The following is a 27868-nucleotide window of genomic DNA, read 5'->3' as shown; positions in this document are numbered from 1 at the left end:
GACAAGACCGAGTAAAAATGCCTTCGATTCCGAGACGAGACCGAGACCCTTAACAAGTGGTCTCGAGACCGATCTCGAGACCAAGACCGATCTCGAGTACTACAACACTAGTACATATATATTTTCAATGCCAGTGAACCAACATAATCACACCACTAAAACACTGCTGAAATCATAGCAGCTCCTCTGTCATTATTTTTTATGTGGGGGGGGGTCCCCTCAATCTGTAAAGATATACCCTGTTTCTAATGCCAGGCTATTTTGAGTCTCAGGACACTGCAGTGCGAGCCTAACCCCCATTGCAGACTGGCCAAGGGCAAACGTGCACTCATTTCCGTGTGCAAAACCTTTTTTATTTTTTTTATTTTGACATGCCAAAGTCGTAGATCCATGCATGCATTCCTGCAGATTGCATTTCCTCTGTATCTGCATGGTGCAGCATGTATGATGGGTCCATATGAACCTATGTTGTATGGCTTTAAATTTAATCGTTATCACATGATACAACCCCCAATTTGCTTTGAATTGGGGGTAGTGTAGCGGTCTATTCCGTTGCCTACCAACACAACACTACACCCCCCTGGTGAAACTCCTCACTGTCAGGTGAGAAGAAGCGGCTGGCAACTCCACGTGTATTGGAGGAGACATAGTCTGCAGCCCTCCTTGGCTGGGCAGAGGGGCTGGAGCAGCGACCGTGATAGCTCGGAAGGGTGGGGTAATAAAAGTGAATTGTAAATGTTTATTGCACAGTTTGTTTGGGTGCAGCGGTTCGTTACACTTGTATGGGAAACCTTCCATATGTCACTTATTGGCTGGTACCACTTAATGAGTAACCATTAACAACCTTAGAGTGACTCTCTTTCTTTTTCCCCCCTCTTTCTTTTCTTTGTAGGTTAATACTCGAGAGAGAGGGACCCCGTTCACTCTTCAGAGGCCTGGGTCCCAACCTTGTGGGCGTGGCTCCTTCCAGGTATGTATCGACGTACTTCCTGTTTGGGGCGTTCTTCTTGCCTCTCCAAGGCCAACTTGTGTCCTTGGCTGATTTCATTCAAACCACAGAGTTGTACAACATAAAGCTTAAGAAAAGAAATAAAATGAAAACGAGACAAAATGGAAGAAAAAAACCCCACATTTCTGATAACCGACAAAGATAGCCAGCAAAATCTCAATTTTGTGGGCGCTCGAGAGGGCTAACCCGCTGTTATCAACACGAGTGTGTCACAATGAGGCCTTATCAGCAAACACAGCCCTCTCTACGTCGGCAAAACTTCACACCATACATACGGGTACACAGCATCTTTTCGCCACAGCGGGTTTGTCGATTCCTTGTTTCCTAACCCGGCAGCAACGCCGAGTTGGAATATATGAGCCGTGCTTCACATGCCAGCGGGAATAACAAGATTCACTGTTCACCAGCTCATTTGCTCGCCGGGCTGTTTATTATATAACAGCCCGGTCTTGGTCAATCAGCATCTGACTCAAATGGCTGCAACACAGCAGGCCAGCTGTGATACGTGGGTCACATGACTGATGGTGCTGCGCTGTGTCACCATGGTGGAGCACTGACATTGGGCACAGTTGTGTGTGTGTGTGTGTGTGTGTGTGTGTGTGTGTAAGTAAAACCCCTCACTGACATGTCTTATTCTGCCTAGATACTGCTGCATCCTCATCTTCCTGCTGAGTTATTCAGGCCACCTCAGCTGTGTCATCCATCACCATTATTTCTGCTTCATCGATCCTTCCTTTCTGTCTTGGTCCATCTTGTTATTAGTATTAACATCTGTGTCAGGTCTTTGTCTTGGTCCATCTTGTTATTAGTATTAACATCTGTGTCAGGTCTTTGTCTTGGTCCATCTTGTTATTAGTATTAACATCTGTGTCAGGTCTTTGTCTTGGTCCATCTTGTTATTAGTATTAACATCTGTGTCAGGTCTTTGTCTTGGTCTGTCTTGTTATTAGTATTAACATCTATGTCAGGTCTTTCTGTCTTGGTCTGTCTTGTTAGTCGTATTAACATCTGTGTCAGGTCTTTGTCTTGGTCCGTCTTGTTATTAGTATTAACATCTGTGTCAGGTCTTTGTCTTGGTCCATCTTGTTATTAGTATTAACATCTATGTCAGGTCTTTGTCTTGGTCCATCTTGTTATTAGTATTAACATCTGTGTCAGGTCTTTGTCTTGGTCCGTCTTGTTATTAGTATTAACATCTGTGTCAGGTCTTTGTCTTGGTCCATCTTGTTATTAGTATTAACATCTATGTCAGGTCTTTGTCTTGGTCCATCTTGTTATTAGTATTAACATCTGTGTCAGGTCTTTGTCTTGGTCCATCTTGTTATTAGTATTAACATCTGTGTCAGGTCTTTCTGTCTTGGTCCATCTTGTTATTAGTATTAACATCTGTGTCAGGTCTTTCTGTCTTGGTCTGTCTTGTTATTAGTATTAACATCTGTGTCAGGTCTTTCTGTCTTGGTCCGTCTTGTTATTAGTTTAACATCTGTGTCAGGTCTTTGTCTTGGTCCATCTTGTTATTAGTATTAACATCTGTGTCAGGTCTTTGTCTTGGTCCATCTTGTTATTAGTATTAACATCTGTGTCAGGTCTTTGTCTTGGTCCATCTTGTTATTAGTATTAACATCTATGTCAGGTCTTTGTCTTGGTCCATCTTGTTATTAGTATTAACATCTGTGTCAGGTCTTTGTCTTGGTCTGTCTTGTTATTAGTATTAACATCTGTGTCAGGTCTTTGTCTTGGTCCATCTTGTTATTAGTATTAACATCTGTGTCAGGTCTTTGTCTTGGTCCATCTTGTTATTAGTATTAACATCTGTGTCAAGTCTTTGTCTTGGTCCATCTTGTTATTAGTATTAACATCTGTGTCAGGTCTTTGTCTTGGTCCATCTTGTTATTAGTATTAACATCTGTGTCAAGTCTTTGTCTTGGTCCATCTTGTTATTAGTATTAACATCTGTGTCAGGTCTTTGTCTTGGTCCATCTTGTTATTAGTATTAACATCTGTGTCAGGTCTTTGTCCTGGTCCATCTTGTTATTAGTATTAACATCTGTGTCAGGTCTTTGTCTTGGTCCATCTTGTTATTAGTATTAACATCTATGTCAGGTCTTTCTGTCTTGGTCTGTCTTGTTATTAGTATTAACATCTGTGTCAGGTCTTTGTCTTGGTCTGTCTTGTTATTAGTATTAACATCTGTGTCAGGTCTTTGTCTTGGTCCATCTTGTTATTAGTATTAACATCTATGTCAGGTCTTTGTCTTGGTCCATCTTGTTATTAGTATTAACATCTGTGTCAGGTCTTTGTCTTGGTCCATCTTGTTATTAGTATTAACATCTGTGTCAGGTCTTTGTCTTGGTCCATCTTGTTATTAGTATTAACATCTATGTCAGGTCTTTCTGTCTTGGTCTGTCTTGTTATTAGTATTAACATCTGTGTCAGGTCTTTGTCTTGGTCCATCTTGTTATTAGTATTAACATCTATGTCAGGTCTTTCTGTCTTGGTCTGTCTTGTTATTAGTATTAACATCTGTGTCAGGTCTTTGTCTTGGTCCATCTTGTTATTAGTATTAACATCTGTGTCAGGTCTTTGTCTTGGTCTGTCTTGTTATTAGTATTAACATCTGTGTCAGGTCTTTGTCTTGGTCTGTCTTGTTATTAGTATTAACATCTATGTCAGGTCTTTGTCTTGGTCCATCTTGTTATTAGTATTAACATCTGTGTCAGGTCTTTCTGTCTTGGTCTGTCTTGTTATTAGTATTAACATCTGTGTCAGGTCTTTGTCTTGGTCTGTCTTGTTATTAGTATTAACATCTATGTCAGGTCTTTGTCTTGGTCCATCTTGTTATTAGTATTAACATCTGTGTCAGGTCTTTCTGTCTTGGTCTGTCTTGTTATTAGTATTAACATCTGTGTCAGGTCTTTGTCTTGGTCCATCTTGTTATTAGTATTAACATCTGTGTCAGGTCTTTGTCTTGGTCTGTCTTGTTATTAGTATTAACATCTATGTCAGGTCTTTGTCTTGGTCTGTCTTGTTATTAGTATTAACATCTGTGTCAGGTCTTTGTCTTGGTCTGTCTTGTTATTAGTATTAACATCTATGTCAGGTCTTTGTCTTGGTCCATCTTGTTATTAGTATTAACATCTGTGTCAGGTCTTTGTCTTGGTCTGTCTTGTTATTAGTATTAACATCTATGTCAGGTCTTTGTCTTGGTCCATCTTGTTATTAGTATTAACATCTGTGTCAGGTCTTTGTCTTGGTCTGTCTTGTTATTAGTATTAACATCTATGTCAGGTCTTTGTCTTGGTCTGTCTTGTTATTAGTATTAACATCTGTGTCAGGTCTTTCTGTCTTGGTCCATCTTGTTATTAGTATTAACATCTGTGTCAGGTCTTTGTCTTGGTCTGTCTTGTTATTAGTATTAACATCTATGTCAGGTCTTTGTCTTGGTCTGTCTTGTTATTAGTATTAACATCTGTGTCAGGTCTTTGTCTTGGTCTGTCTTGTTATTAGTATTAACATCTATGTCAGGTCTTTGTCTTGGTCCATCTTGTTATTGGTATTAACATCTGTGTCAGGTCTTTGTCTTGGTCCATCTTGTTATTAGTATTAACATCTATGTCAGGTCTTTGTCTTGGTCCATCTTGTTATTAGTATTAACATCTGTGTCAGGTCTTTCTGTCTTGGTCCATCTTGTTATTAGTATTAACATCTGTGTCAGGTCTTTCTGTCTTGGTCTGTCTTGTTATTAGTATTAACATCTGTGTCAGGTCTTTCTGTCTTGGTCCGTCTTGTTATTAGTTTAACATCTGTGTCAGGTCTTTCTGTCTTGGTCCATCTTGTTATTAGTATTAACATCTATGTCAGGTCTTTCTGTCTTGGTCTGTCTTGTTATTAGTATTAACATCTGTGTCAGGTCTTTGTCTTGGTCCATCTTGTTATTAGTATTAACATCTGTGTCAGGTCTTTGTCTTGGTCCATCTTGTTATTAGTATTAACATCTATGTCAGGTCTTTGTCTTGGTCCATCTTGTTATTAGTATTAACATCTGTGTCAGGTCTTTGTCTTGGTCCATCTTGTTATTAGTATTAACATCTGTGTCAGGTCTTTGTCTTGGTCCATCTTGTTATTAGTATTAACATCTATGTCAGGTCTTTCTGTCTTGGTCTGTCTTGTTATTAGTATTAACATCTGTGTCAGGTCTTTGTCTTGGTCCATCTTGTTATTAGTATTAACATCTATGTCAGGTCTTTCTGTCTTGGTCCATCTTGTTATTAGTATTAACATCTGTGTCAGGTCTTTGTCTTGGTCTGTCTTGTTATTAGTATTAACATCTGTGTCTGGTCTTTGTCTTGGTCCATCTTGTTATTAGTATTAACATCTGTGTCAGGTCTTTGTCTTGGTCTGTCTTGTTATTAGTATTAACATCTATGTCAGGTCTTTGTCTTGGTCCATCTTGTTATTAGTATTAACATCTGTGTCAGGTCTTTGTCTTGGTCTGTCTTGTTATTAGTATTAACATCTGCATATGTGTGTGTGTGTGTGTTTACATGTGTGTATGTGTCTGCGTGTTTGTCTGCATATGTGTGTGTGTTTGTTTGTCTGCATATGCGTGTGTGTTTGTCTGCTTGTTTGTGTGTGTTTGTCTGCATGTGTGTGTGTGTGTGTTTGTCTGCATATGTGTGCGTGTGTGTTTGTGTGTGTGTGTGCGTGTGCGTGAATGAATGTATGTGGATGAATATGTGCATGTATGTGTGGTAATACTTAAGCCCTTTAGGGATTATTTGTGCAGCTGTGTGTGTGTGTGTGTGTGTGTGTGTGTGTGTGTGTGTGTGTGTGTGTGTGTGTGTGTGTGTGTGCGTGAGGAGGAAGTAGCATGCTGTACAGTGAAGGCAGTCGTAACAAGCTTAGTTATAGGAGGATATTGTTACATAAGCAGCAAACCTAATGAACACACAGGCTGTCTGCTTGCACGTCTGCTCATTAAACAGCCCCGCCTCTGTGTAGTACAGCCCGCGTCCTGCACTGAAATATACATTTCCAGCAAAACAACAACAACAACAAAGATTTCTTGTTTTACACTAAGTGCTGCAGGAAAAGAGGAGGCGGAGCTCGCAGACGAAGGTAGACGTGAACCTTGACATGTCACATCCCTGCAGGCGTCTGCACACATCCAACCGTGTGCACACACTGCACTGAGCTGTGTGTGTGGGAGAGGCCTGAGGTCAGCACAAATGCAGTGAAAATGCAGTCATATGAAAATGAAACAGTAGTCACCTCGGGGAGTGTCTGTTTCCTCCCATCTCTCGCTGCTTCCTGAGAACAGGGACGAAACAGTTGCGTACAGCAGATGTGGGACTGTGTCGGCACGCAGCGAGGTCGGGTTTGTTCAGGGATGATGATGGGCTTGTTCCAGCGCACACTCCATCCTCCCTAGTGTCTCATCACAGTCATCTAGAACATCCTCACAATGAAGAGTAATGTGAAGATTAAACTTTATTATAGATACTGAGCGCCACAGAAAAAGGTTTTAGTTCCGTCGGTCCTCGTTTCAAGAGGATGTGTAGCAACACATTTACTGTGAGACAATATACATCGGTGGTGTAGTGGTTAGCGCAGTCGCCTCACGGCAATAAGGTCCTGGGTTCGAGCCCCGGGGTTGTCCAACCTTGGGGGTCGTCCTCTGTGTGGCGTTTGCATGTTCTCCCCGTGTCTGCGTGGGTTTCCTCCGGAGGCTCCAGTTTCCCCCCACAGTCCAAAGACATGTAGGTCAGGTGACTCGGCCATACTAAATTGTCCCTAGGTGTGAATGTGTGTGTGTGTGTGTGTGTGTGTGTGTTTGGGCCCTGTGATGGCCTGGCAGGGTGTCTCCCCACCTGCTGCCCAATGACTGCTGGGATAGGCTCCAGCATCCCTGAGAGCAGGATAAGCGGTTTGGATAATGGGTGGATGGATGGATAGAATATTTACATTATAATTAAGGTTATTCAACTGTATGAGTGTATTCCTACAGTTGAATAACTGTATTCAAGATAGAGTTAGAATGACGTGTGTTGACGGATCTCATAAAGGACACCTAGTTTGCCAGGCTATAGATACTCTCCATTTCAAAAAAATTAAACACACACACACACACACACACACACACACACACACACACACACACACACACACACAGGGCCGGAAATGATAGTCTTAGTCGTTATATAACTGAGACTTAACACGGTTACATACATACACATAAACAAGTACGTATACACACACACACACACACAATTCAACCAGTCTCATCAGTGCACTCTTCATGGTATTGCCTTGCATGCATGCATGCATGTTCCCAGGCATTAAGCAGAACAAGCACAATCTGGGATGAGGCACGAGTCATTTGTGGACGGTTCACTCAGATCTGTGGGTTTAATTCCGCAGGATCGGAAATTTTGACTCAACTAAATCCTGTGATTTGAGTTTAGTGAGAAATCATGCGAGATAAATCTGCTGCTAAAGCACGGCATGTGAGTGTGCTTTGTGCATTCGTGCGCACGCACACACACACACACAGACACAAAGGCTTGCACTCAAACACACACAGAAAATATGAAGTACAGACAGACTGCTGTCGTCCGTGGCCTGCTCTCGCCTGACATACTAGCTGGATTTAGGCAATTGAAACCATTTCTTTTTCATACAAGTCGCTCATTCGCCGAGTAGTTTTTACATCCATCATATATGCACAGTTATGTGCCTTCCTGCCTTTTTTTTTTTTCCTTCTTTTTGATTTTCTTCCCAATTGTATCCGGCCAATTACCCCACTCTTCCGAGCCGTCCCAGTCACTGCTCCGATCCGGGGAGGGCTGCAGGCCACCACATGCCTCCTCCGATACATGTGGCGTCGCCAGCCACTTCTTTTCACCTGACAGTGAGGAGTTTCACCAGGGGGTAAGTAGTGCATGGGAGGATCAGTCCCCCCCCCCCCCCGAACAGGTGCCCCAACCGACCAGAGGAGGCGCTAGTGCAGCGACCATGACACATACCCACATCCGACTTCCCACCTGCAGACACAGCTAATTGTGTCTGTAGGGACACCCGACTGAGGTAACACAGGGATTTGAACCGGCGATCCCTGTGTTGGTAGGCAACGGAATAGACCGCCATGCCACCCGGACACCCACGTTACTGCCTTCTTTGGTTATTCTTTTATGGTTTAATCATCATAGCTAATTCTGTATATTTGACATTATGAACAGCGACTGATTTGTCCCACAGCAGTGAGGGGGATGTCGGGGGGGGGGTAAAAAGCATCACAATCAGGCTGTAGCTGATGTAGCGGTGGGCGCCACATCTGCCTTTAACCACTGTTGAATCCCGATCACGATGGACTTTTCTCACCGTGGCTGTTTGTTGCAGGGCGATCTACTTTGCGGCGTACTCGACGGCCAAGGAGAAGCTGAACGGAGTGTTCGAGCCGGATTCGACCCAAGTCCACATGGTGTCCGCTGGCATGGCAGGTAGAGACGCTTCCCTCAACCCCGTCCCTGCTGTCTGTCTGTCTGTCTGTTCCTGTCTGTCTATTCCTGTCTGTCTGTCTGTCTGTGTGAAGTCTGCAGGGCAGTGTATCTCACTGCTGGGATGTAGCTGCCCAGTAAACGTTTGTTAGAGAATTATTCAGTTTTTGTTTTTCACCTAGCTAGAGTCTATATACGGATTATGGATTTATTTCATCTTTTGTTGAATTGCTTTGGTTTTATTTGAAGTTTTTCCGGGTGTTACTCTCTTCATCCCCCCCCCCCATCTCCTTCTCCATCTTGGTGTTGTGGGAGGGGGGACGTCTTCTCATTTCAAGTCATTATTTGTTCCCTTTCAAAGCAAGCATCTCTTGATTGGTTAAGGCATGCTCAAGCTAAACACTAGTTTTTTTGGAGTTTTCTTGTGTGTTGGTTATTTAGCCGACCCTCACGTGGGTGTTTAAGTATCAACAGCAGACTGTCTTTTTTTGGGGGGGGGGGGGTCACGAAAGCACAATTTAAGACTCTCGGGATCAAACTTGTCTCGACCGAAAATATAAACCGCTGTAAAACAAAACCACCAAAGATCCTTTGAGTCCGTAGTTTAAACCGGTCAGTGCCGAGATCCAGCTTTTTCTGCTTTCTCTTTGTCATCGCACAAAAATAATACTCAAACCCAGATGGCGTGGCGGTCTATTCCGTTGCCTACCAACACGTGGCTCGCCGGTTCGAATCCCCGTGTTACCTCCGGCGTGGTCGGGCGTCCCTACAGACACAATTGACCATGTCTGCAGGTGGGAAGCCGGATGTGGGTGTGTGTCCTGGTCGCTGCACTAGTGCCGTCTCTGGTTGGTCAGGGCGCCTGTTTGGGTGGAGGGGGAACTGGGGGGGAATAGTGTGATCCTCCCATGCACTACGTCCCCCTGGTGAAACGCCTCAGTGTCAGGTGAAAAGAAGCGGCTGGCGACTCCACATGTATGGGAGGAGGCATGTGGTAGTCTGCAGCCCTCCCCAGATCGGCAGAGGGGGTGGAGCAGCGACCGGGGCGGCTCGGAAGAGTGGGGTAATTGGTCGGATCCAATCGGGGAGGAAAAAAAGGGGGGGGGGGTTAAAAAAATATTCAAACCATCCGTGGATTTTAGAAAAGCCACAAAAAAACATAGTCTGTATCCGGTCTTTGTTTCCTGCTCTGCTTTCTCCGGAGCTTTTGTGCTTCGCTCAGTGACTACACCCAAATAACCGCTGGCTCTTAAAGCGGCATCAGGTAACATTTTTGCTTTAACGTGTCATCGTTAAATTCAATTAGTTGGCGTCGTGTGATGGCTATGGGAGAACGACACAACTGCCGTTCATATCGCTTCCCTCGAAGTCTTGTTTTCTCTGCCGGGGAACGCCAAACCTCACGGAAGTATATAGAGATTACTTTACGGCAGCTATTCCTCGTTTCCGAGTTCATCAAGTAATAAATATCAAAGTATAGCAATTTTCCTTTTTCTCATCCGTCCACATATAGTAGCTCCTCTTCTTCAACTTATCTCTGGAGCGATGACTTGTAAATAAATGCACGTGTCTTGCCGCGATTCGATTAAGAAAACAAAAAAAAGTGGCTCAGTTTTCTTTGCAACAGTTGACGTAAAAGATGCTGCCAAAATCCAAAAAGTTTCCTGATGCTCCTTTAACTTACCGTATCTGGACCTGCACTGTAACAAAAAGCTCGTGACCCTGCTTAATTCGCCCACATTCACACATTTTGTTTTTCCGCAGTTACAAATAACACCAGCAGCCTAAAATCAATGCCCAAACTGAGAGAGAGTCTACATTTAATTTCATTATAACAATAATTATGCCATGGTAACAGAGAATACTGGTCTCTGATTGGCTGGAGGGTGTGTCTTAAAACCCTATAATACACACGTAGTTCGGCTTGGGTATAATCACTGTTCTAAATCCATACGCTGTAACCATAGCAACACCCTGAACCAGTGGCAAGCCAAGTAAACATTCAAAGTTAGCTTAGCGGCTAATTTCTGATTCACAACCCTTTAATTCTCAGTCCAAAACGTTCAGTGTTCACAATAAGTAAATGTCTTTATTTCACCACTTTGGGCAGTGACCATGGTATAAGCGGGATAATCCAGTCCATGGAGTGTCTTAAAGGATTTTGACACAGTCCACCTCCGCCTCACGTTGGGTGGCTCTCGGCCTCTGGAAATCCTGTAAAGCGCACCTTGTTGTGGATTATCCCTCCCGTAACTGACAGTGGGTTGTGAATACGACTGGCCATTTTGCAGAAAGAACACGACAAGGTCCTCAAAGTTTGGGTTGTGCTTTCCTCTCCAACTCGCCCCATTGTCCTCCATTTTGTTTCTTTGTTTTTGTTTCTTTGTCACCCCCCCCCTCCCCCCTCATTTCATCCTCTCTTTTTGAGGCTTCCTTAGAGGAGCCTGTCAATGGTTTAACATCCGAGTTGTTACTTAAACAGTGTGGCCTCGCCCCCCCCTCCCCCTCCCTCCTGTGCTCTGTGTGTGTATAGAGGAGAGAGCACAGCCCCCAAAGGTCAACCGGGGCCCCCGGCACTCGGGCGGATGCGTCAGGTAGCACCCCATTTCCTTCCACTGGTATGACGATTACCTCAGTGATGTAATGATTGAATATCAGTATGTTCATGATGGTCATTTCTTAAATAACGATGATGCCATTGCTTACAGCAGTTGTGTTGCTGGTCTGTAGCGTTGGGGTCTTATGAGAAGGTACTATCATCGCTCAATCTTTACACACCCTACCCCCTTCCCTTAGCGTGTCGCTCCCTTTACTGTCAACACGGTAAGAAGCTACATGATTGACAGATAGCTTTTAGCATTTTACTTTGTCAGCACGCAAGAAATGCTAACCTTGTCACCACTCGAAAGACTCCATCTCATGTCATCGATTCGTGTCCTCCGTTATCATCTTTTTTCCACTCTTCCTCTCGCCAACTCCACCGCTGTTATTGCTTGCTGATGTGTTGTTTTCAAGGAGCGCTTGTGTCGGTCCATCGTCCACCATTTTTCCTCGGCCTCTTCACACTTCTGTGTACTTCTGTTGAATGTTCTTGGTGTGCGTAAATTTACTTTTTTTTGGCTCTTTTTTTCTCCCCAATGGCATCCGGCCAATTACCCCACTCTTCTGAGCTGTCCCGGTCGCTGCTTCATCCCCCTCTACCGATCCGGGGAGGGCTGCAGACTACTACATCTCCTCCGATACATGTGGAGTCGCCAGCCACTTCTTTTCCACCTGACAATGAGGAGTTTCACCAGGGGGATGTAGCGCGTGGGAGGATCATGCTATTCCCCCCCCCCCCCCCGAACAGGCACCCCGACCGACCAGAGGAAGCGCTAGTGCAGCGACCAGGACACATACCCACATCCAGCTTCCCACCCGCACACACAGCCAGTTGTATCTGTAGGGACGCCCAACCAAACCAGAGGTATCGCGGGGGATTCGAACCCTGTGTTAGTAGGCAACGGAATAGACCGCTACGCTACCTGGACACCCCATGAATTTGCTTTTTAAGTTAACTCTATCTCAAAAGACTTCTCTGCACCATTTCTGCAACTGGGACAGGAGGAACTGCAGATGTAGAGCAGCCGTTAGCTACGGGTCTGATTAAATATGAATAAGGGATGCTATGTCACTTTTTCACTGCTGATACACTCCCAAGTATTTTCTAATACTGAGTGCCGAGCCGATCCATTGCTTTTAATGAACAGTGCAGATCAATCCCATTATTTTGGGGTCAATGAGCAAAATAATTGAGGTAGGATCCGTTTTTTTCCCCCCCACCATTAAAAAAATACAGGCTCCCATTTGCTTAAAATGCAGTAAATCGAGTCATGTTACTATAATGCATGACGTGTTTTAGTCTTGGGTAAAATCGCCAACACCTATACTCCATTTTTTCCCGGTATAACACAGACAAAGTGTAATGTGAAGTTTCTGGACGACCCTATGGAAAAAGAAAGTTCAGGGATTTGCTAGACTTTACACAATGGGGTCTCAACATGGCAGTCTCTCCTCACTTTACACAGATTTGCCTGTTGCTGTGACTATATATACTAGATGTCTGCCCCACCGTATACGTGGGGAAATAGACAAGGCATAGCTAGACTAGCTGACCTTCAACAGACAAGCCTCAGTCACTATCACTGGCAACACACACAGATATCTGACATTTATACAGCAGAGGTGGTCATTGTAGCCTCAGCACCATTTACAACAGTGATATTGAATGAGCAGGCTTCTTATCTAATTCCAGCCAGACACACTATTAAGTTAAGAAATATTTCTTAAATCGTAGACTGGGCAACCCAAGTTATGAAAGCTTAATAGTGTGTAGGTGCTATATTCCATTTTTGCAAAGTCACTTTGCAGTGTCAGCGTTTCCCAGAGCCGTCCTGCTGCGGTTTATGGGAGGTTTGAGTATGTAGTCCCACCAGCTCCCTTGGGCTGCTCTGGTTTTCCCGTCTCAAATGTACAGTGTGTTTTATCTCTCTGAAAGTAGGTCAACCTGTCATGGAAGAAATTCCCCCCCACACCGGAATTATATTTACTCGTCGAACAAAGAGGTGAATCCTGTGAACAAAGCCCTGCTTTCATGAAGAAGCAACACACAACTGCGGTTCCCCTCAGCTGTTCGGGCTGAAAACCAGAAGGTCAAAGATCTGTGCACATATTTTCTCTGTCCCCGTCTTACCTCGCTCCGTCAGGGTACTTAAAGCGACGACGAAGGATGCAGTCTACGCCTGTGATAATTTTAGCACCTTACCGTATTATTTTTATATCACCAGGCGGTAAACAGCAGCCTGCCATTTTTGGGGAGGACGGCTGTCCTGGCTGCTGCTGAAGTCGGTATGGGTCTCGTATGTGGGTCAAGTCATAACACATTTCATTCTCGTCTTGCAAGAAATCTTTGTGTTTAGAGTTATTTGTGCCCCAGCTCAGCCCAGAAAAGCGTTTTGCGGCTAGCTGACTCGCAGTCGCAGACTCGACTTCTTTGCTTTCAGTTTATTTTTGAGATTTCTCTCTTTGCATAGTCTTGTGTTTGTTGACTTCACCTTCCTGCCATCGTGCGCTCTGCAGAAGCCTTCTTCAATATTTCATCACCGTCATCCATCACCTGAAAGATTTTGTAATATACAACGACAAGGTTAGCATTTCCACCCGCCCCGTCTGTGTTGTTTCCACCCTCTCCTGACAGCATCCATGTTAATTTCACCGTCTCTTCTTTGCAATTGTCTAGATGTAATAGTAATAATATGAATGATGTACTTTATTATGAGGAACACACCTTGTTCAAGGAGCACTTTTGATTTTTCTCTCTTTTTAAAAAAAATTTACTCATGTATTTTAATTCTTTGGATAAAGCCGGCTTGGCAATGCCCCCTTTGGGTTTTTTTTTAAAGGTAAAAGAAAAACGCTAAAACGAGACGGGACTATCAGTGTTTTTTCCTCCATTTGACTCCTACTCATTTAACATTTTCTCTTTTTCCAGTTTGAGCACAGGTAAAAAAGGGAGGGGTGCATTTTAATGGGGAGTCAGTTTGAATTAGAACATTTTATTATCATCTTACCAAAGCAAATGAATACACCAGATATGAATGTAAGGAGGTGGGGGCATTTGGGTCATGGCTGGCGGGGTGGGCAGGCGGTTGGGGTTGGTTAAAAGTGGAGATTTTTCTTCACCTCCCATCTCCTGTCCTTATAGTTATTCTTAAATGAGGGTTGGTGGGGGGATTTAATGGGGGGTGGGGGGTGGATGTGACTGCTGCTTGTGTGTGACTGTGGTACAGAAAAGCCTGTGTCTATTTTAGGGCTTTACTGTAAAGCTTTCACCCCTGCGTGATTGGGTGGGACACCCCCGCCATCTGAGCCCCTCTGCAGGCTACTAGCTGCAGCGGGGAGGAGCTGGAGGAGCTTTGCCCCTCCCTCGTGAGTACCTGCCATAGACATGCTACTTCCTTCTTTTCTTCTTCTTTTTCTTCTTCTTATACTTCTCCTCTTGCCGTCACCTCCTCTTCTTCTTTGTCCTCTTTCTTCTCTCGCCAACAGATTTGTGCCATCCTCTCTTCCTCACGCAGTTGCCTTAATGTAGGGCTTGTGTCTCTCGTTGCACTAGATGTGCTTTAGGTCTCTCGCTCGCTCTCTGTCTCCACTGTACTTGGTCTTAGCTGTATTTTGTCCAAACGGCCAAATTTTAGTGCTGTATCATTTGAATCACAGACATTTTTTTTTATGCAAGCTCTCACGTCATTCATCTTGATACGAAGCCCACTTTATCGAACTTTGCTTTGCACACCGACTACAAACCGATTTACAGAATGTGCTGTGCAGCTTTCCCCTACTTGATATTTAATTTATCAGCGTGTCGGTACGATAGAATGTCAACAGTAAATGAAATCACAGCACATACAAATTATCATTGTAAATTCACGTCAATGAGTCCGTCTAAGACTTCAAGCTTTTCCCGCTAGAGCTGCTGGACTGAACACGAGAACTAGACCGAGGTTACGAAGCATTACCGCCAAGCATAGATGCTAAATTTCACCGCAGTAACATTTCACTTTAATGCTTCTGAGTAATCAAAGCATCTCGTCCAGACATCATTCTGCTTCTTGGCTGCCATGGTGGTGGTTCTAGTCTGCCAAGTCAGGAGTGGGTACCAGGAGTGGGTTCGAACCCCACTCCTGGCACCATGTAATGTAACATGCTACATTTAAGCTACATGGTAGCAGGAGTGGGGTTCGAACCCCACTCCTGATACCATGTAATGTAATGTTATTACACAGGTCACCCCACCTAGCTTAAATGTAGCTCGTCTCATCAGGTGCAGGCCACAGTTGAAGTATTATTAAGTTGTAAAATTGCTTATTAGGGCATGCATTTGTGCGCTACGATAAAGTGAATTCATTGTGCTTTAAGCTAGTTCTTAGATATAACTTCGAGAGGTTGAAATTGACATTCACGCTCAGTGTGATAAAATTTGAAACCGAGGAACTTTTTTTACATTCAAAAACTACTTTATTTCAAGGACGATTGACAAAATTAACAGAACGCATCCGTCAGATGATCTAACATCCTACATGTGGCACCACATTGTTAAACCACAATGTGTCTATCTTTAAAGTCAGGTCAAGTAAATTTTATTTGTATAGCCCAATATCATAAATGTGCCTCAAGGGGCTTTACAGTAATGCAACATCCTGTCCTTAGACCCTTGCATTGGCTAGTGTTAGCAAAGATCTTCACATCACCTAACAGCGACATTTCTCATATGTCTGTCTTCATCATAGGCCTACAAAACAAAAAAGGTTTAATTTCACCTCTTTCTCTGTGTATTTGGAAACGTTTATTTTTATATTAACATAATGATTATAGCAATTAAAACAAGTCATAAGCACATCTTAACTAAGCCAACAGCGTTGTCGTGCAATTTTCAAAGTTAGAGTGGCTAACTGTAGGAAGGGAATTGTTTGGTTTAGAGTACACCAAGTTTGCATTTTACACAAAAGAGGATCAAGTTGCTAGTATCTGAATTGAAAAAGTATTCATTTGCAAGACACTTGTTGATAATCATGTTTATTTGTCTTACTCATCGACAAAACATACATTTATAACATATCCAGTGTATAACAGTCATGAAATCAACGTCCTTATGCCAAATACTGCAATGAGCCGGGCAGTTGATCCTCTTTGGTGAAGTGCCTCTGCTCTCTTAGTTTAGTTGAGATCATTAAATGTTGTTTTAGATCATGTCCTGCCTCTGTCTGATCCTCTTCCCTTTTATTTCTCAGGCTTTACTGCCATCACTGCTACCAATCCCATCTGGCTTATCAAGACCCGCCTGCAGCTGGACGCCAGGTAAGAAACCCCAACAACCCTGTCGCTCAGCCCCGGTGGTGAAGAGGAAGAGGTGTGTGACATTTATAATGCTGCCCCCCCCCCATATGAGCTGTTTTTATTCAGTAGGGGAGAAAAGAGTTTGGATGTTTTTATATTTTGTGACGTATATTTTTGTCCTTATCAAAAGTGCACACATCACTGAAAGTGCCCAAGTGCCTCTGCAAAGCAGCACATATGCTATTTCATTTGAATGTAAAATATTTAATTTGATTCGAACCGCTCACGAAGGCCTGCATTGCACCCTACCCCAATGTTCATTGGGGTAGGGTCCACGGGGTTGAGACCTTGGGACATTGTGATATTCATGGACAGGCTCTCAAGGCGCAGCCGAGGTGATGAGTGTCCATGTTGGGAACCTCAGAATTGCATCTCTGCTCTTCTGATGTGGTTTTGTTGGCTTCGTCAGAACACGACCTCCAGCGCGCACTGGGGCGGTTTGCAGCTGAGTGTGAAATGGCTGGGATGAGAATCAGCGCCTCCAAGTCTGAGGCCATGGTTCTCTACTGGAAAATGGTGGATTGCTCCCTCCGTGTTGGGGATGAGTTGTTGCCTCAAGTGAAGGAGTTCAAGTATCTCGGGGTCTTGTTCACGAGTGAGGGTAGGATGGAGCAGGAGACTGACAGGCGGATTGGTGCAGCATCAGTAGTAATGTGGACGTTGTACTGGACCGTTGTGGTGAAGAGGGAGCTGAGCCGGAAGGCAAAGCTCTCAATTTACCAGTCAGTCTTCATTCCAACACTCACCTATGGTCATGAGCTTTGGGTAGTGACCAAAAGGGTGAGATTGCGGATACAAGCAGCTGAAATGAGTTTCCTCCGTAGGGAGTCTGGGCTCAGCCTTAGAGACAGGGTGAGGAGCTCGGACATCCGGAGGGAGCTCGGAGTAGAGCCGCTGCTCCTTTGCGTTGAAAGGAGCCAGTTGAGGTGGTTCGGGCATCTGATTAGAATGCCTCCTGGGCGCCTTCCTTTGGGGGTTTTCCAGGCAGGTCCAACTGGGGGGGAGACCCCGGGGTAGACCCAGAACTCACTGGAGGGACTACATGTCCAATCTGGCCTGGGAACGCCTTGGGATCCCGCAGGAGGAGCTGGAGGGCGTTGCTGGGGAGAGGGACGTCTGAAGTGCCCTACTTAGCTTGCTGCCACCGCGACCCCACCCGGAGAAGCGGCTGATGATGAGATGAGATGCTCACAAAGGAACACTGGAATCACAGACGGCTTGTTTTTTCTTATTACTCACAGAACATAGCTCATACATAATGTGTGTGGGCCCTATAGACCCAGAACCACAATGACATTTAATAGGGAGGTAACTGAGCGGCTCAGCATCTGGTTACAGTTTACATTTTTATATTTTAAGATGTCGATTGGCTTTAGAGCAGGTTACAGTGTTCATACAGTCATGGAGAACCTGTTTAAGACAGTAACTTTGAAATTACAAATCCTAGACCTCAAAAAGGTATAGAAAATAATGGTTTTTGTACAAGTTTTGGAAAAGTCACAGAAATCTGATCAAAGCAGTATTACATCAGTTAAAGCTTGACTGACCAATTAAAAAAAAAGTCATAGGTGGTGGAACAGTTGTGACGGGGCTTAAACATCCCTGTCCTGTGTTTGTGTGTAGGTGTGTGTGCACGCAGCAGGTTGTGTTAGTGTGCTAACATGTGCCTCCGCAGGCTAGCTTCCCTGTCAGCTAGCTAGTTATCTTGTCGACACTATACCGGGAAGACGTAGTTTCAACATTCAATTGCTTCAAACGAACAAATACAAAGTAGTGTATAGTGAATCATATCAAGTATTTGAAATACAGTCTGACTTGTATATATAAAGTGTTTAAACATATCTTTTCAGTGGCAACTCTAAATAGTAGTTTCTTTGGGTCATGTAAATTAAGCTAAATGCTGTGGAGAAATCATGGAAAAGTCATTGAAAACCATTGGTGAAAAAAAGTGTATGAAGTCTTAAGTTAGGAATGTGCAAAGCTGGGGTGTCCGGGTAGCGTAGCGGTCTATTCCGTTGCCTACCAACAGAGGGATTGGCGGTTTTAATCCCCGTGTTACCTCCGGCTTGGTCGGGCGTCCCTACAGACACAATTGGCCGTATCTGCGGGTGGGAAGCCGGATGTGGGTATGTGTCCTGGTCGCTGCACTAGCGCCCCCTCTGGTCAGCCGGGGGCGCCTGTTCAGGGGGAGGGGGAACTGGGAGGAATGGCGTGATCCTCCCATGCGCTATGTCCCCCTGGCGAAACTCCTCACTGTCAGGTGAAAAGAAGCGGCTGGCGACTCCACGTTTATCGGAGGAGGCATGTGGTAGTCTGCAGCCCTCCCCGGATCAGCAGAGGGGGTGGAGCAGCGACCGGGAAGGCTTAGAAATTAGGGTAATTGGCCAAGCACAACTGGGGAGAAAAAGGGGGTTAAAAAGCCGCAAAAAAAAGAAGAACTTTGCAAAGTTCAGGATCTTAATCCCCTTACAAATGATCTTTAAGGTTATTCAGTTAGAACTACCTGTCGTCCCATCTCGTTGTTTGTCAAGTGTTCTTCCTTTTCATGTTTCTTACTTAAACCTTGTGTATCCCCTGAAACCGCCACAGAAACCGGGGTGAGCAGCAGTTGAACGCCTTTGAGTGCGTGAGGCGCGTGTACCAGAAGGAAGGCCTTCGGGGTTTCTACAGGGGCATGTCGGCCTCCTACGCCGGCATCTCCGAGACCGTCATCCACTTTGTCATCTACGAGAGCATCAAGCGCAAACTGCTGGAGGCCAAGGCCCAAACCGCCATGGACGAGGAGGAGGAGTCCGTGAAGGACGCTTCAGACTTTGTTGGCATGATGTTGGCGGCTGCCACCTCCAAGACATGTGCCACCTCCATTGCCTACCCACACGGTAAGATTGTGTCAGAGATAGAAACAACACAACGAAGTAGAGATGCTCCCTTGTGTCATTGTGTGTGTGTGTCATCTTTAAAGTAGATTAGAGTGGAGATAAGAAACCCGAGATAAACTAGGCTGCGGTTGTCTTCCATCTGCCATGTGACGTCACAGTACGTCGCTGCTGGCCAAGAGATGCATCAACGATCAGGAACAGCTGCAGGAGGTTTGCAGGGACAGCATATGAAAACCTCTGTCCTGGGTAAGACGCTAAACTGCAACCTCAGGCTGTAGAGGGGTAGCATCTTACCACAGCAAGGACCCTTTGGCTAAGGGCGACGTCCCTGCTGATAGATCTGGTCCTCCTGCATGGTACTTCCCATGGTGCCCAGTCCAGCCAGCACATTGGGGTAGGAGAAGGGAACTCTGATTTCAAATCCACCTGCTGCCTTGTGGGTTGATGCCTCTGTAGGCAAAGGCTAGGAGGAGGTAACCGAATTCAAATCCCCGGGCACAGTCTACCCAGCTGTCAGTACCCGGAAAGGGTAAACCATGGTGACTGCACTCAGTCAACTCGACAGCAGTTCTGGCAAAAAGCAACAGGATTCTTCTGCGGCCGTCTCGGCTACGCTGTGCCACCGAACAACCGAACATCTTGCCAAGGGACGCTGTAGAGCACCAAGTAGTGTCGTCATCTAGGATGCAGCCTCACATTTGAGTATAGAGATTATACTATCTTTGTATTAACTTGTGTTTTTACTCGTTTCGGGGTGAAGGCGTGTGTCCCTGTTGCAGATACAGAGCTTGTTGAAAATCAGTGAATTTTGCCTCTACAAATCAACGCAGGATGTTAGAAAATCCAAACAATATTGTGAACGATCGTATTGCGATGCTGAAGTGAGTCAGTAACTAAGGGCGTCCAGGTAGCGTAGCGGTCTATTCCGTTGCCTACCAACACGGGGATCGTTGGTTCGAATCCCCATGTTACCTCCGGCTTGGTCGGGAGTTCCTACAGACAATTGGCCGTGTCTGCGGATGGGAAGCCGGATGTGGGTATGTGTCCTGGTAGCTGCACTAGCGCCTCCTCTAGTCTGTCGGGGTGCCTGTTTGGGGAGGGGGATAGCGTGATCCTCCCACGCGCTACGTCCCCCTGGTGAAACTCCTCTCTATCAAGTGAAAAGAAGCGGCTGGCAACTCCACATGTATCGAAAGAGGCATGTGGTAGTCTGCAGCCCTCCCCGGATCAGCAGAGGGGGTGGAGCAGCAACCAGGACGGCTCAGAAGAGTGGGGTTATTGACCGGATACAATGGGGGAAAAGTCCAAATAAAAGAAAAAAGTAGCTAAACTCTAAATATATGACACCTGACATCTATTGGTGAAAAGCAGGGTACTGGTCTAGAAATCTGGTGCTGGTCTTCTGTATACTTTAGAAAGTCACCTGGCACCAGTTCATTATCCTGCTTTTTACCGCTAGATGCCAGGCTTTGCACAGAGTTGGGGTTAATAATAACCATTACATTTATATAGCGCTTTATCTAGGCTCCCAAAGCGCTTCACATTGAGGGGGGTAATTCACTTCAACCACCACCATTGTGTAGCACCACCTGGGTGATGCGTGGCAGCCATTTTGCACCAGAACGCTCGCCACACATCAGCTTGAGATGGAGAGGGAGGAATCATTGAGCCAATTACATGGGGGGGGGGTGATTAGGTGGCCAGATGGAGACAGCCAGGTTGGGATATTTGCCAGGACACCGGGGGACCCCCTACTCCTCTTTGCGATAAGTGCCATGGGCTCTTTAATGGCCAGTGAGTCAGGGCCTCAGTTGGGGTTTAGTTACTCTTTAAGCCCTCAATGTTATTCTTGTTTCTTTTCTATTTTTTTAATCAGACTGAAGAGAGAGTCTCAGAACTTGAAATATACTTTTACAGTTTACTAGGGAGGCTTGGGTTATGCTTTTAATCCCAACGGAAACATGATTAGTGATGATCAACAAATCGAATTCTGTTTTGATTCCAGAGGTGATCCGCACGCGGCTACGAGAGGAGGGCAGCAAGTACCGCTCCTTCTTCCACACCCTGCTGACGGTGCCCAGAGAGGAGGGCTACCGGGCGCTGTACCGCGGCCTGACCACCCACCTCGTCCGACAGATCCCCAATACGGCCATCATGATGTCAACGTACGAACTGGTGGTCTACCTGCTCCACCGCTAGCTAACCGCCCGCCGCACCTCCTTTCCACCCAGGAGAGGAGGCTGGAAGGAGCTAAACTGACTGACTGATTTCTAGACAGAAAAACAAACAAAAAAACAAAAAAGACGAAAACAAAAAAGCCAGAGGAAAATCGCACAATGACGACCAAATGAAACCAACAACAAAAAAAGAAAAACAGAACTCTAGTGGACTGGCAGAACAAAAAGCCAACGAGAAAAGGCGATGCGGTCCATCAGTACCAAATCAACAACACCACCTCAAAGTCCGTTATCAGAGACTGCTGATGGAGGGCACCGAAGAGAGGAAAACTGGGTAATTTGGCCAGGAGACGGTACATGAGAGGAGGTTGGTGTTTAACTGAACCGTTTGAACAGGAAGTACCTCTGAAAGAACGGATTTAAACAAACAAACAAACAAACAAACAACAGCCTTAAAAACGACCAAACAACATGTTCTTGTATTGGCTCGTTCTCTTTCTGAGGAAAGAGCAGAAAATAATCAGCCCCCCCTTGCTTATCAAGATGACCGTGACAAAGAGGCATGTGGTTACACAAAGGCCGTCGAAATTGTAATAATCTCATTCGGAAGTATAAACACAATCTGCCCAGCCTGGGCGGAGGGTCAGAGGAGCTCGACCTCTCGTCGCTTCGGTCCGCCCTCAGTCCCGTGAACCAGTTTATGGGGTTTGACCATTGGCACTTTGGGCGCACCAAGTCAAACCGTGCCGCGTTGATTTGAGTTTCCATCGCCAGTTTAAAGGCGCCGACTTGTGCCAAGTCGCACCCGAGTTGGGCCAAAGCGCGCCGGACCCGCCTCCAAGCGGGTTGTGAGATGGGTGTCATCATCATTCAGTGACGATTCGGCGACATGTTTAAAAAGCCTCCGCCGCCGGACATGGCGACTACTTCAGGTGTTGGCCTGTTTCAAAGGCTTCGCAAAAACACAGCAAAGTCAGAGGAGAATGGCAAGCGCTTGGTCTGCGGTCCCGAGACAAGCGCGTCATCAGTTAAAGACACGACTTCACGCGAGTAGCCCTGTTGCAATGGAAATGCAAATCCCAGCCATGCTGGTCTGACGTGGTGAGTCGACCCAAACCGGCTCGACGAAGTACTGAACCAAGTCACCTGAGAGGAACAGGGCTGTAGTCTGTTTTTAACTTGCAAAGGTTGCTTCTTCTTTTTTTTGCTAGGCTCTCAATAGTGAGCAATCCGCCCATCTGAGCACCAAAAAAGGTTGTCCCCAAGTACTTGCTAGGACAAAGATGGCTGCTGCTGTCTCTCCCGCCTTCGGAAGTTAATGCATAACTAACCGAACAAAGTCAACTCGACACACTTCAGACATCAGCGGGTGTTAAAACCACCTGGGTCATTTTGTGTTTTAGCTCCCCGTCATCGCTTTCCTGATACAAGGCCAAGCAGTAATACGCCATGTGGGCGGCTCTGGCCTTGAGTCCTGATTAGAGAGCAGTTTGGTCATCTCTTATCTCTTTTCTGTTTTCGTTAAACATTGTGGTGCAGAGGAGGGAAAATCCAATTTGACACATCCACTTTCCTGCACTTCTGAGGTCCTGCTACGGTACGACTCCCAGGGCAGTTGTATAGTGTATAGATTTCCTCAGGCGGCTGCAGGTTTCTCCTCATCACCTGTAGGAGTTCCTGACAAATGACGCCAGCCTGAGGCAAAGCTGGCATTCAAACCATGAACCTCAGTGTCGGGACGCTGGAGTATTAGCCTGCTGCGCCACCCCACCCTGACTTTATCACCACCCGAAACTGAGCCAAGAGCAGCAGGTTGAAGACGCTTCAGCCTGCGTATGACGAAACAGTTGCCGCTCACCATGTTGGCATCTTGTGTTGTGCGAGTTCATGAGACCGCTGGTTCTCAGCTGAGACGTCGGCGTGTGACTGTATTGAAAGGTACCAACCATAATTTACTTGGTGCAGTGCCATTACTTGAAAATGATGTTAAGCGCTCGAGTGAGAGATGGTCAGTTTAATCGGATCTGTTTCTCCCCACGACCTCTGTATGTATGTATGTGTGTGTGTGTCTGTGTGTCTGTGTCTGTGTCTGTGCGTGTCGTATTTTGCTGGCTGCCTGTGATGGAGTAATTTTATGCCCCTACCATTTTCTGTTTCTTCCAAGAAGGGGTTTGGGGTTCATTACATTTCAGTATACCGTGGCAGCAATTGCCGAGTTGCAGCATACGCACAAACAACATGCAAATTAAATGGGACAAGTAAGTTGATAAACAAATAAATAGATATAACAGGTGTTGTACATTTAAAAATAGAAATGGTCAGTTCACATTCAGGCACGTGGCAGGTCTCACTTTCTCAGTACATTGGTCAGTGAGCAGGTCACATAACAATTCCCTGGACCAGAGTGTGTGTGTGTGTGTGTGTGTGTGTGTGTGTGTGTGTGTGTGTGTGTGTGTGTGTGTGTGTGTGCGTGTGTCAGAGTGTTTGCGCTCACGCGGGCCTGTTTATCCTAAATATCTACTCCGGTATACCCTCCATTGACTACTAGTCCTGTCCTGAGGGTTGGGGGGGGGGGGAGCAGACCTACGATAGCAGAAGTTTTCATCCCACCTCTTGGTCCATTGTCCTTACAGCCAGTTTCTTACAGCTGGTGTAGTAACATGCACTTTTGTGGCCTTCTCGGGCTTGTGCTTAGCATTTTATTGCGTGGACGTTGAATATTGTATATTGTAAAAAAAAAAAACATTAAAAAAAATTAAAAAGTTTGCATTACTGTATAACAACAAAGTATTTTGCTCAACAGCTCGGATAGCAGATATATTGTACATTTTTAGAGTTGGCTCAGTACTTGTGAAGGATATTCATATGTGTGTATATAATACAGGTATATATCATCTGTTTTTGTTTTTGCTAAGGCTTATGTAAGATTATGTTGTGACGCTGCAGTTTGCAATTGCAATCTTGTTTGCATTTGTGTGAAATTTAAGTTTGTCGCAAGTTTGTTGACAGATGTTTTTTTTTTCACCCTTTTCTGTGTTTTTGTTTCATCGGTTGGCGACCATTGACGCCGGAGGACTGGTTGCTTATTTCCATACATTCATAAAGAAGTGGTGTTCTGTTTTGATTTTGCAGAAGTTGAACATTTTCATCGGTGTTGATCTTTTTTTTTTTTTGTTTTAATCCACTGCCTATCTTATGTCATGGTTGGAGCTGTCAAACTGGGATGGCAACGATGCTAAACCCCCCTGTGTGACCCATCTGTCATCACGTGGACTTTCACTACTAGCCGAGGCCATGTTAAACCGGAAGTTGCTAAACCGATGTTCCGGTTGTTCAGCGGCGCTGTTTAGCAGCTACCGACACACGTGCCCCGGCAGTTCGGAAGGCCCACGTCGTACACACAAGCGTTTGTTTGTGGGCTGAACTGGGTGTGTTTGGCTTCAACATGTTCTCTGGAAAGCTCAGTATTCACACAAAGGCGGCGAGTTCTTCTTCCGCCTCGTCGTCGGTCTCCTGAAATTGACGCACAGAGCGGCAGTGATGTCGTTAGCACAGCTGCTAACGTTTGGAAAGACCTCAGACGCTGCTGTAGTTCACCGTTTTCCCCGGCAGGGGGAAATACGTCCGTGCCTCTGCTCTCGCTCCGACTCTCCATGTGCGAGAGAAGAAGAAGAAGACTCCATGTTTTTTTTGTTTTTTGTTTTTTGTTTTTTTATCCCCCTTCCCCAGGCCAATTACCCCGAGCCGGCCCGGTCGCTGCTCCACCCCCCTCCTCTCTCTCTCTGCCAATCCGGGGAGCGGCCCCGACCGACCAGAGGAGGCGCTAGTGCGGCAACCAGGACGCCCGACCAAGCCGAAGGTAACGCGGGATTCGATCCGGCGAAGAAGACTCCATGTCGGAACTCGGATCAGCCGCCATTTTGTTTAATTTAACGGGGATTTCAAAAGTCTTCACGTGTTCCTCAGTTTTGGTCTTTTTTTTGGGCCACGTGAACAAGATTATCCCGATAATGGCTGCTGGGGACGTTAAACAATGTCGACATGTATCAATAATGTAACCGGTTGTTTTCTTGCCCGGTGCGGGATTCGATACGGGATGTATTGCACCACAAGGCGACGTCACTAACCGCTCGGCTAAAGGGTCAGACCTGTTAGCTAGGGGCTAACGTGTGTTATTGGTAGTTTACAGTAGTAAACCGGAACCAGTTTTCAGATATAAATGACGCCCTCGGATATTTCACACCGCAACTTGTGAGAAACTCGAGGTCATAGATTCTCCTTATCATTCATTTAGACACCCAAAATCGTGTCGCGTGATATACCGATATCCAAACGTTGTCCCTGTACAAGACCGCTGGGAGACGGTACGTGGTCATGTCGGGCGGTTGCCCAGCGCTTTGCTCCGGTGTCTGGGAAGTGAAGGGAAGGGCTGGATTGTGACGCATGGTTGTTGATGCTACGAACACGTACGTATTGGCCACTGGGGGGCGCACTTGAGGCCATTGAAAATGCAATAAACCCCGATAATGTAATAACTTCCCGATAATGTAATAAATTGCGTTTCCCGATAATGTAGTAAACTTTTTAGCGATAATGTAATAAAGTATTGCATTAACAGGGGGTTATTACATGATCAGGTTAGCCTTCATTTTGCGGGTCCTGATAATGTAATAACACTGATAATGTAATAAAAAATTGCACTTGGGGGCATTGAAAATGCAATAAAACCCGATAATGTAATAACTTCCTGATAATGTAATAAAGTGCATTTCCCGATAATAAACTTTTTACAGATAATGTAATAAAAGTATTGCATCAACAGGAGGTTATTACATGATCAGGTCAGCCTTCATTTTGCAGGTCCCGATAATGTAATAATTCCCCAATATTGTAATAATTTAACAGCAGACCACCTATTAATGGGTTCAAGTGGCGATATTGTGTTGGCAACTCTAGCTGCAGAGCTCTAGCGCCACCGACAGGTCAAAGTTGGACATGCAAATGCACTTTATTACATTATCAGGAAGTTATTACATTATCAGGTTTTATTGCATTTTCAATGGACTAAAGTGCAGATTTGTATTACATTATCGGGGGGGTTATTACATTATCGGGGTTATTACATTATCGGGGATTTATTACATTATCAGGTTCTACAATCCTTTGTATGGAATTGGCTGTTGCCCCGTAGCGAGGTTTGCGCACCGTTTTACCGGATTACAAACTCATCATTACCAGACTCCCGATTGTTTCTCGGTAAATCGCATGCAAAATTGTGGGGACTAATTTGTTCAGTATTTTTGACATTCTATTGCGTCATGACCACGGTCATGACGGACCTAGTAGGCGACAGGGCGCCCCCTAGCGGCATCTGTGAGATACGTGTCAGCGAACACGTATAAGTGACTTGCAGAAGCGTGTCCATAGACACGTAAAGACGTTGGCAAGAGCGGGTCGGGGTTCGTCTCATTTCTGTAGCAGTATTCCAGTAAACACTAATGGGATTCATGACCTCTGGCTCCAGTACAACAACGGTTCAGGTCAAGTAACCATGTGGCAAACATAGAAAACTGGACTCTGGAATGCAAACAGCGAAATATTCTGAGTTTGAATGTGTTTTATTTTTATTTTTGTTTTTTTGTTTTTAGTTCTCCTCTGTCAATGTCGTTATGCCATTTAATATATTTCATTGTAAATGCTTGACCTCAAGCGAAAAGGGGGCTGCCTGGTTTCTACCAGCTCCTATTTTTTTGTATAAAAGTCAATAATAAAAAAAAGCAACCCACATTATATCAGTGTTTCCCCTTTCTTAACTTTTATTTTGAAGACACACAACCACACCACTGTTATGGAGGGGAAGTCGGTATACACACATTGTCATACTTTATATAAGGACTTAAAGCCACAATCCTGAAGATTGGCGTTTTTGGATGAGCCCTCTTGACACATATGGGGAGAATGAGCATTGCTTTTCATGTCTGACCAGTCACAGAGATTCATTCAGTTTGGTCTGTAGTTACCCCCAACACAGTCTCGTTAGTTTTGGCTGTTGATGTTACAACTCTTCACCCCTCCCCCCTCGAACTTCTGTATTTGACTCGTGGTGAAACTGTCGTGACTCACATCAGTCCTGACAAAGTCCATTCCAGCAACCATCATGAAAATGATTCACCACAAAAGCGTCCACGAGCTTTTGTTTCGGACATGCCAGCAGAACCAAGTATCAAGACGGGCCACGTTCGCCTGTAAACCGTTATAACCTCTGCACAATTCACCTGTAAATGTGCACAGACACTATAAAGGTGATCTGTGTGAAACCTTAACCTGGACATGTTAATTATCCCAAAGGCAAAAACAATAATAAGCTTGTCG

At 45.2% G+C, this 27868-nt stretch overlaps 1 protein-coding gene across 1 annotated transcript in view; it reads left to right on the top strand.

Annotated features, from left to right (window-relative positions):
• LOC130123880 (solute carrier family 25 member 36-A-like) overlaps window positions 1-27286 on the top strand; it is a 39463-nt gene extending 12177 nt beyond the window's left edge. The window contains exons 3-7 of the mRNA XM_056293204.1: window positions 893-970; window positions 8408-8508; window positions 16335-16401; window positions 19030-19319; window positions 21325-27286. Of these exons, the coding sequence (XP_056149179.1) occupies window positions 893-970; window positions 8408-8508; window positions 16335-16401; window positions 19030-19319; window positions 21325-21518 (730 nt within the window). The 3' untranslated portion in view covers window positions 21519-27286. The remainder of the gene's footprint in view (window positions 1-892; window positions 971-8407; window positions 8509-16334; window positions 16402-19029; window positions 19320-21324) is intronic.
• Window positions 27287-27868: the final 582 nt, after the last annotated feature.

Source organism: Lampris incognitus, chromosome 14 (assembly GCF_029633865.1).
Source record: "Lampris incognitus isolate fLamInc1 chromosome 14, fLamInc1.hap2, whole genome shotgun sequence".
In the NCBI taxonomy this organism is placed as follows: Eukaryota; Metazoa; Chordata; class Actinopteri; order Lampriformes; family Lampridae; genus Lampris; species Lampris incognitus.
Note: the sequence above shows the minus strand (reverse complement) of the source record. Positions and strands in the feature narration are given on the sequence as shown.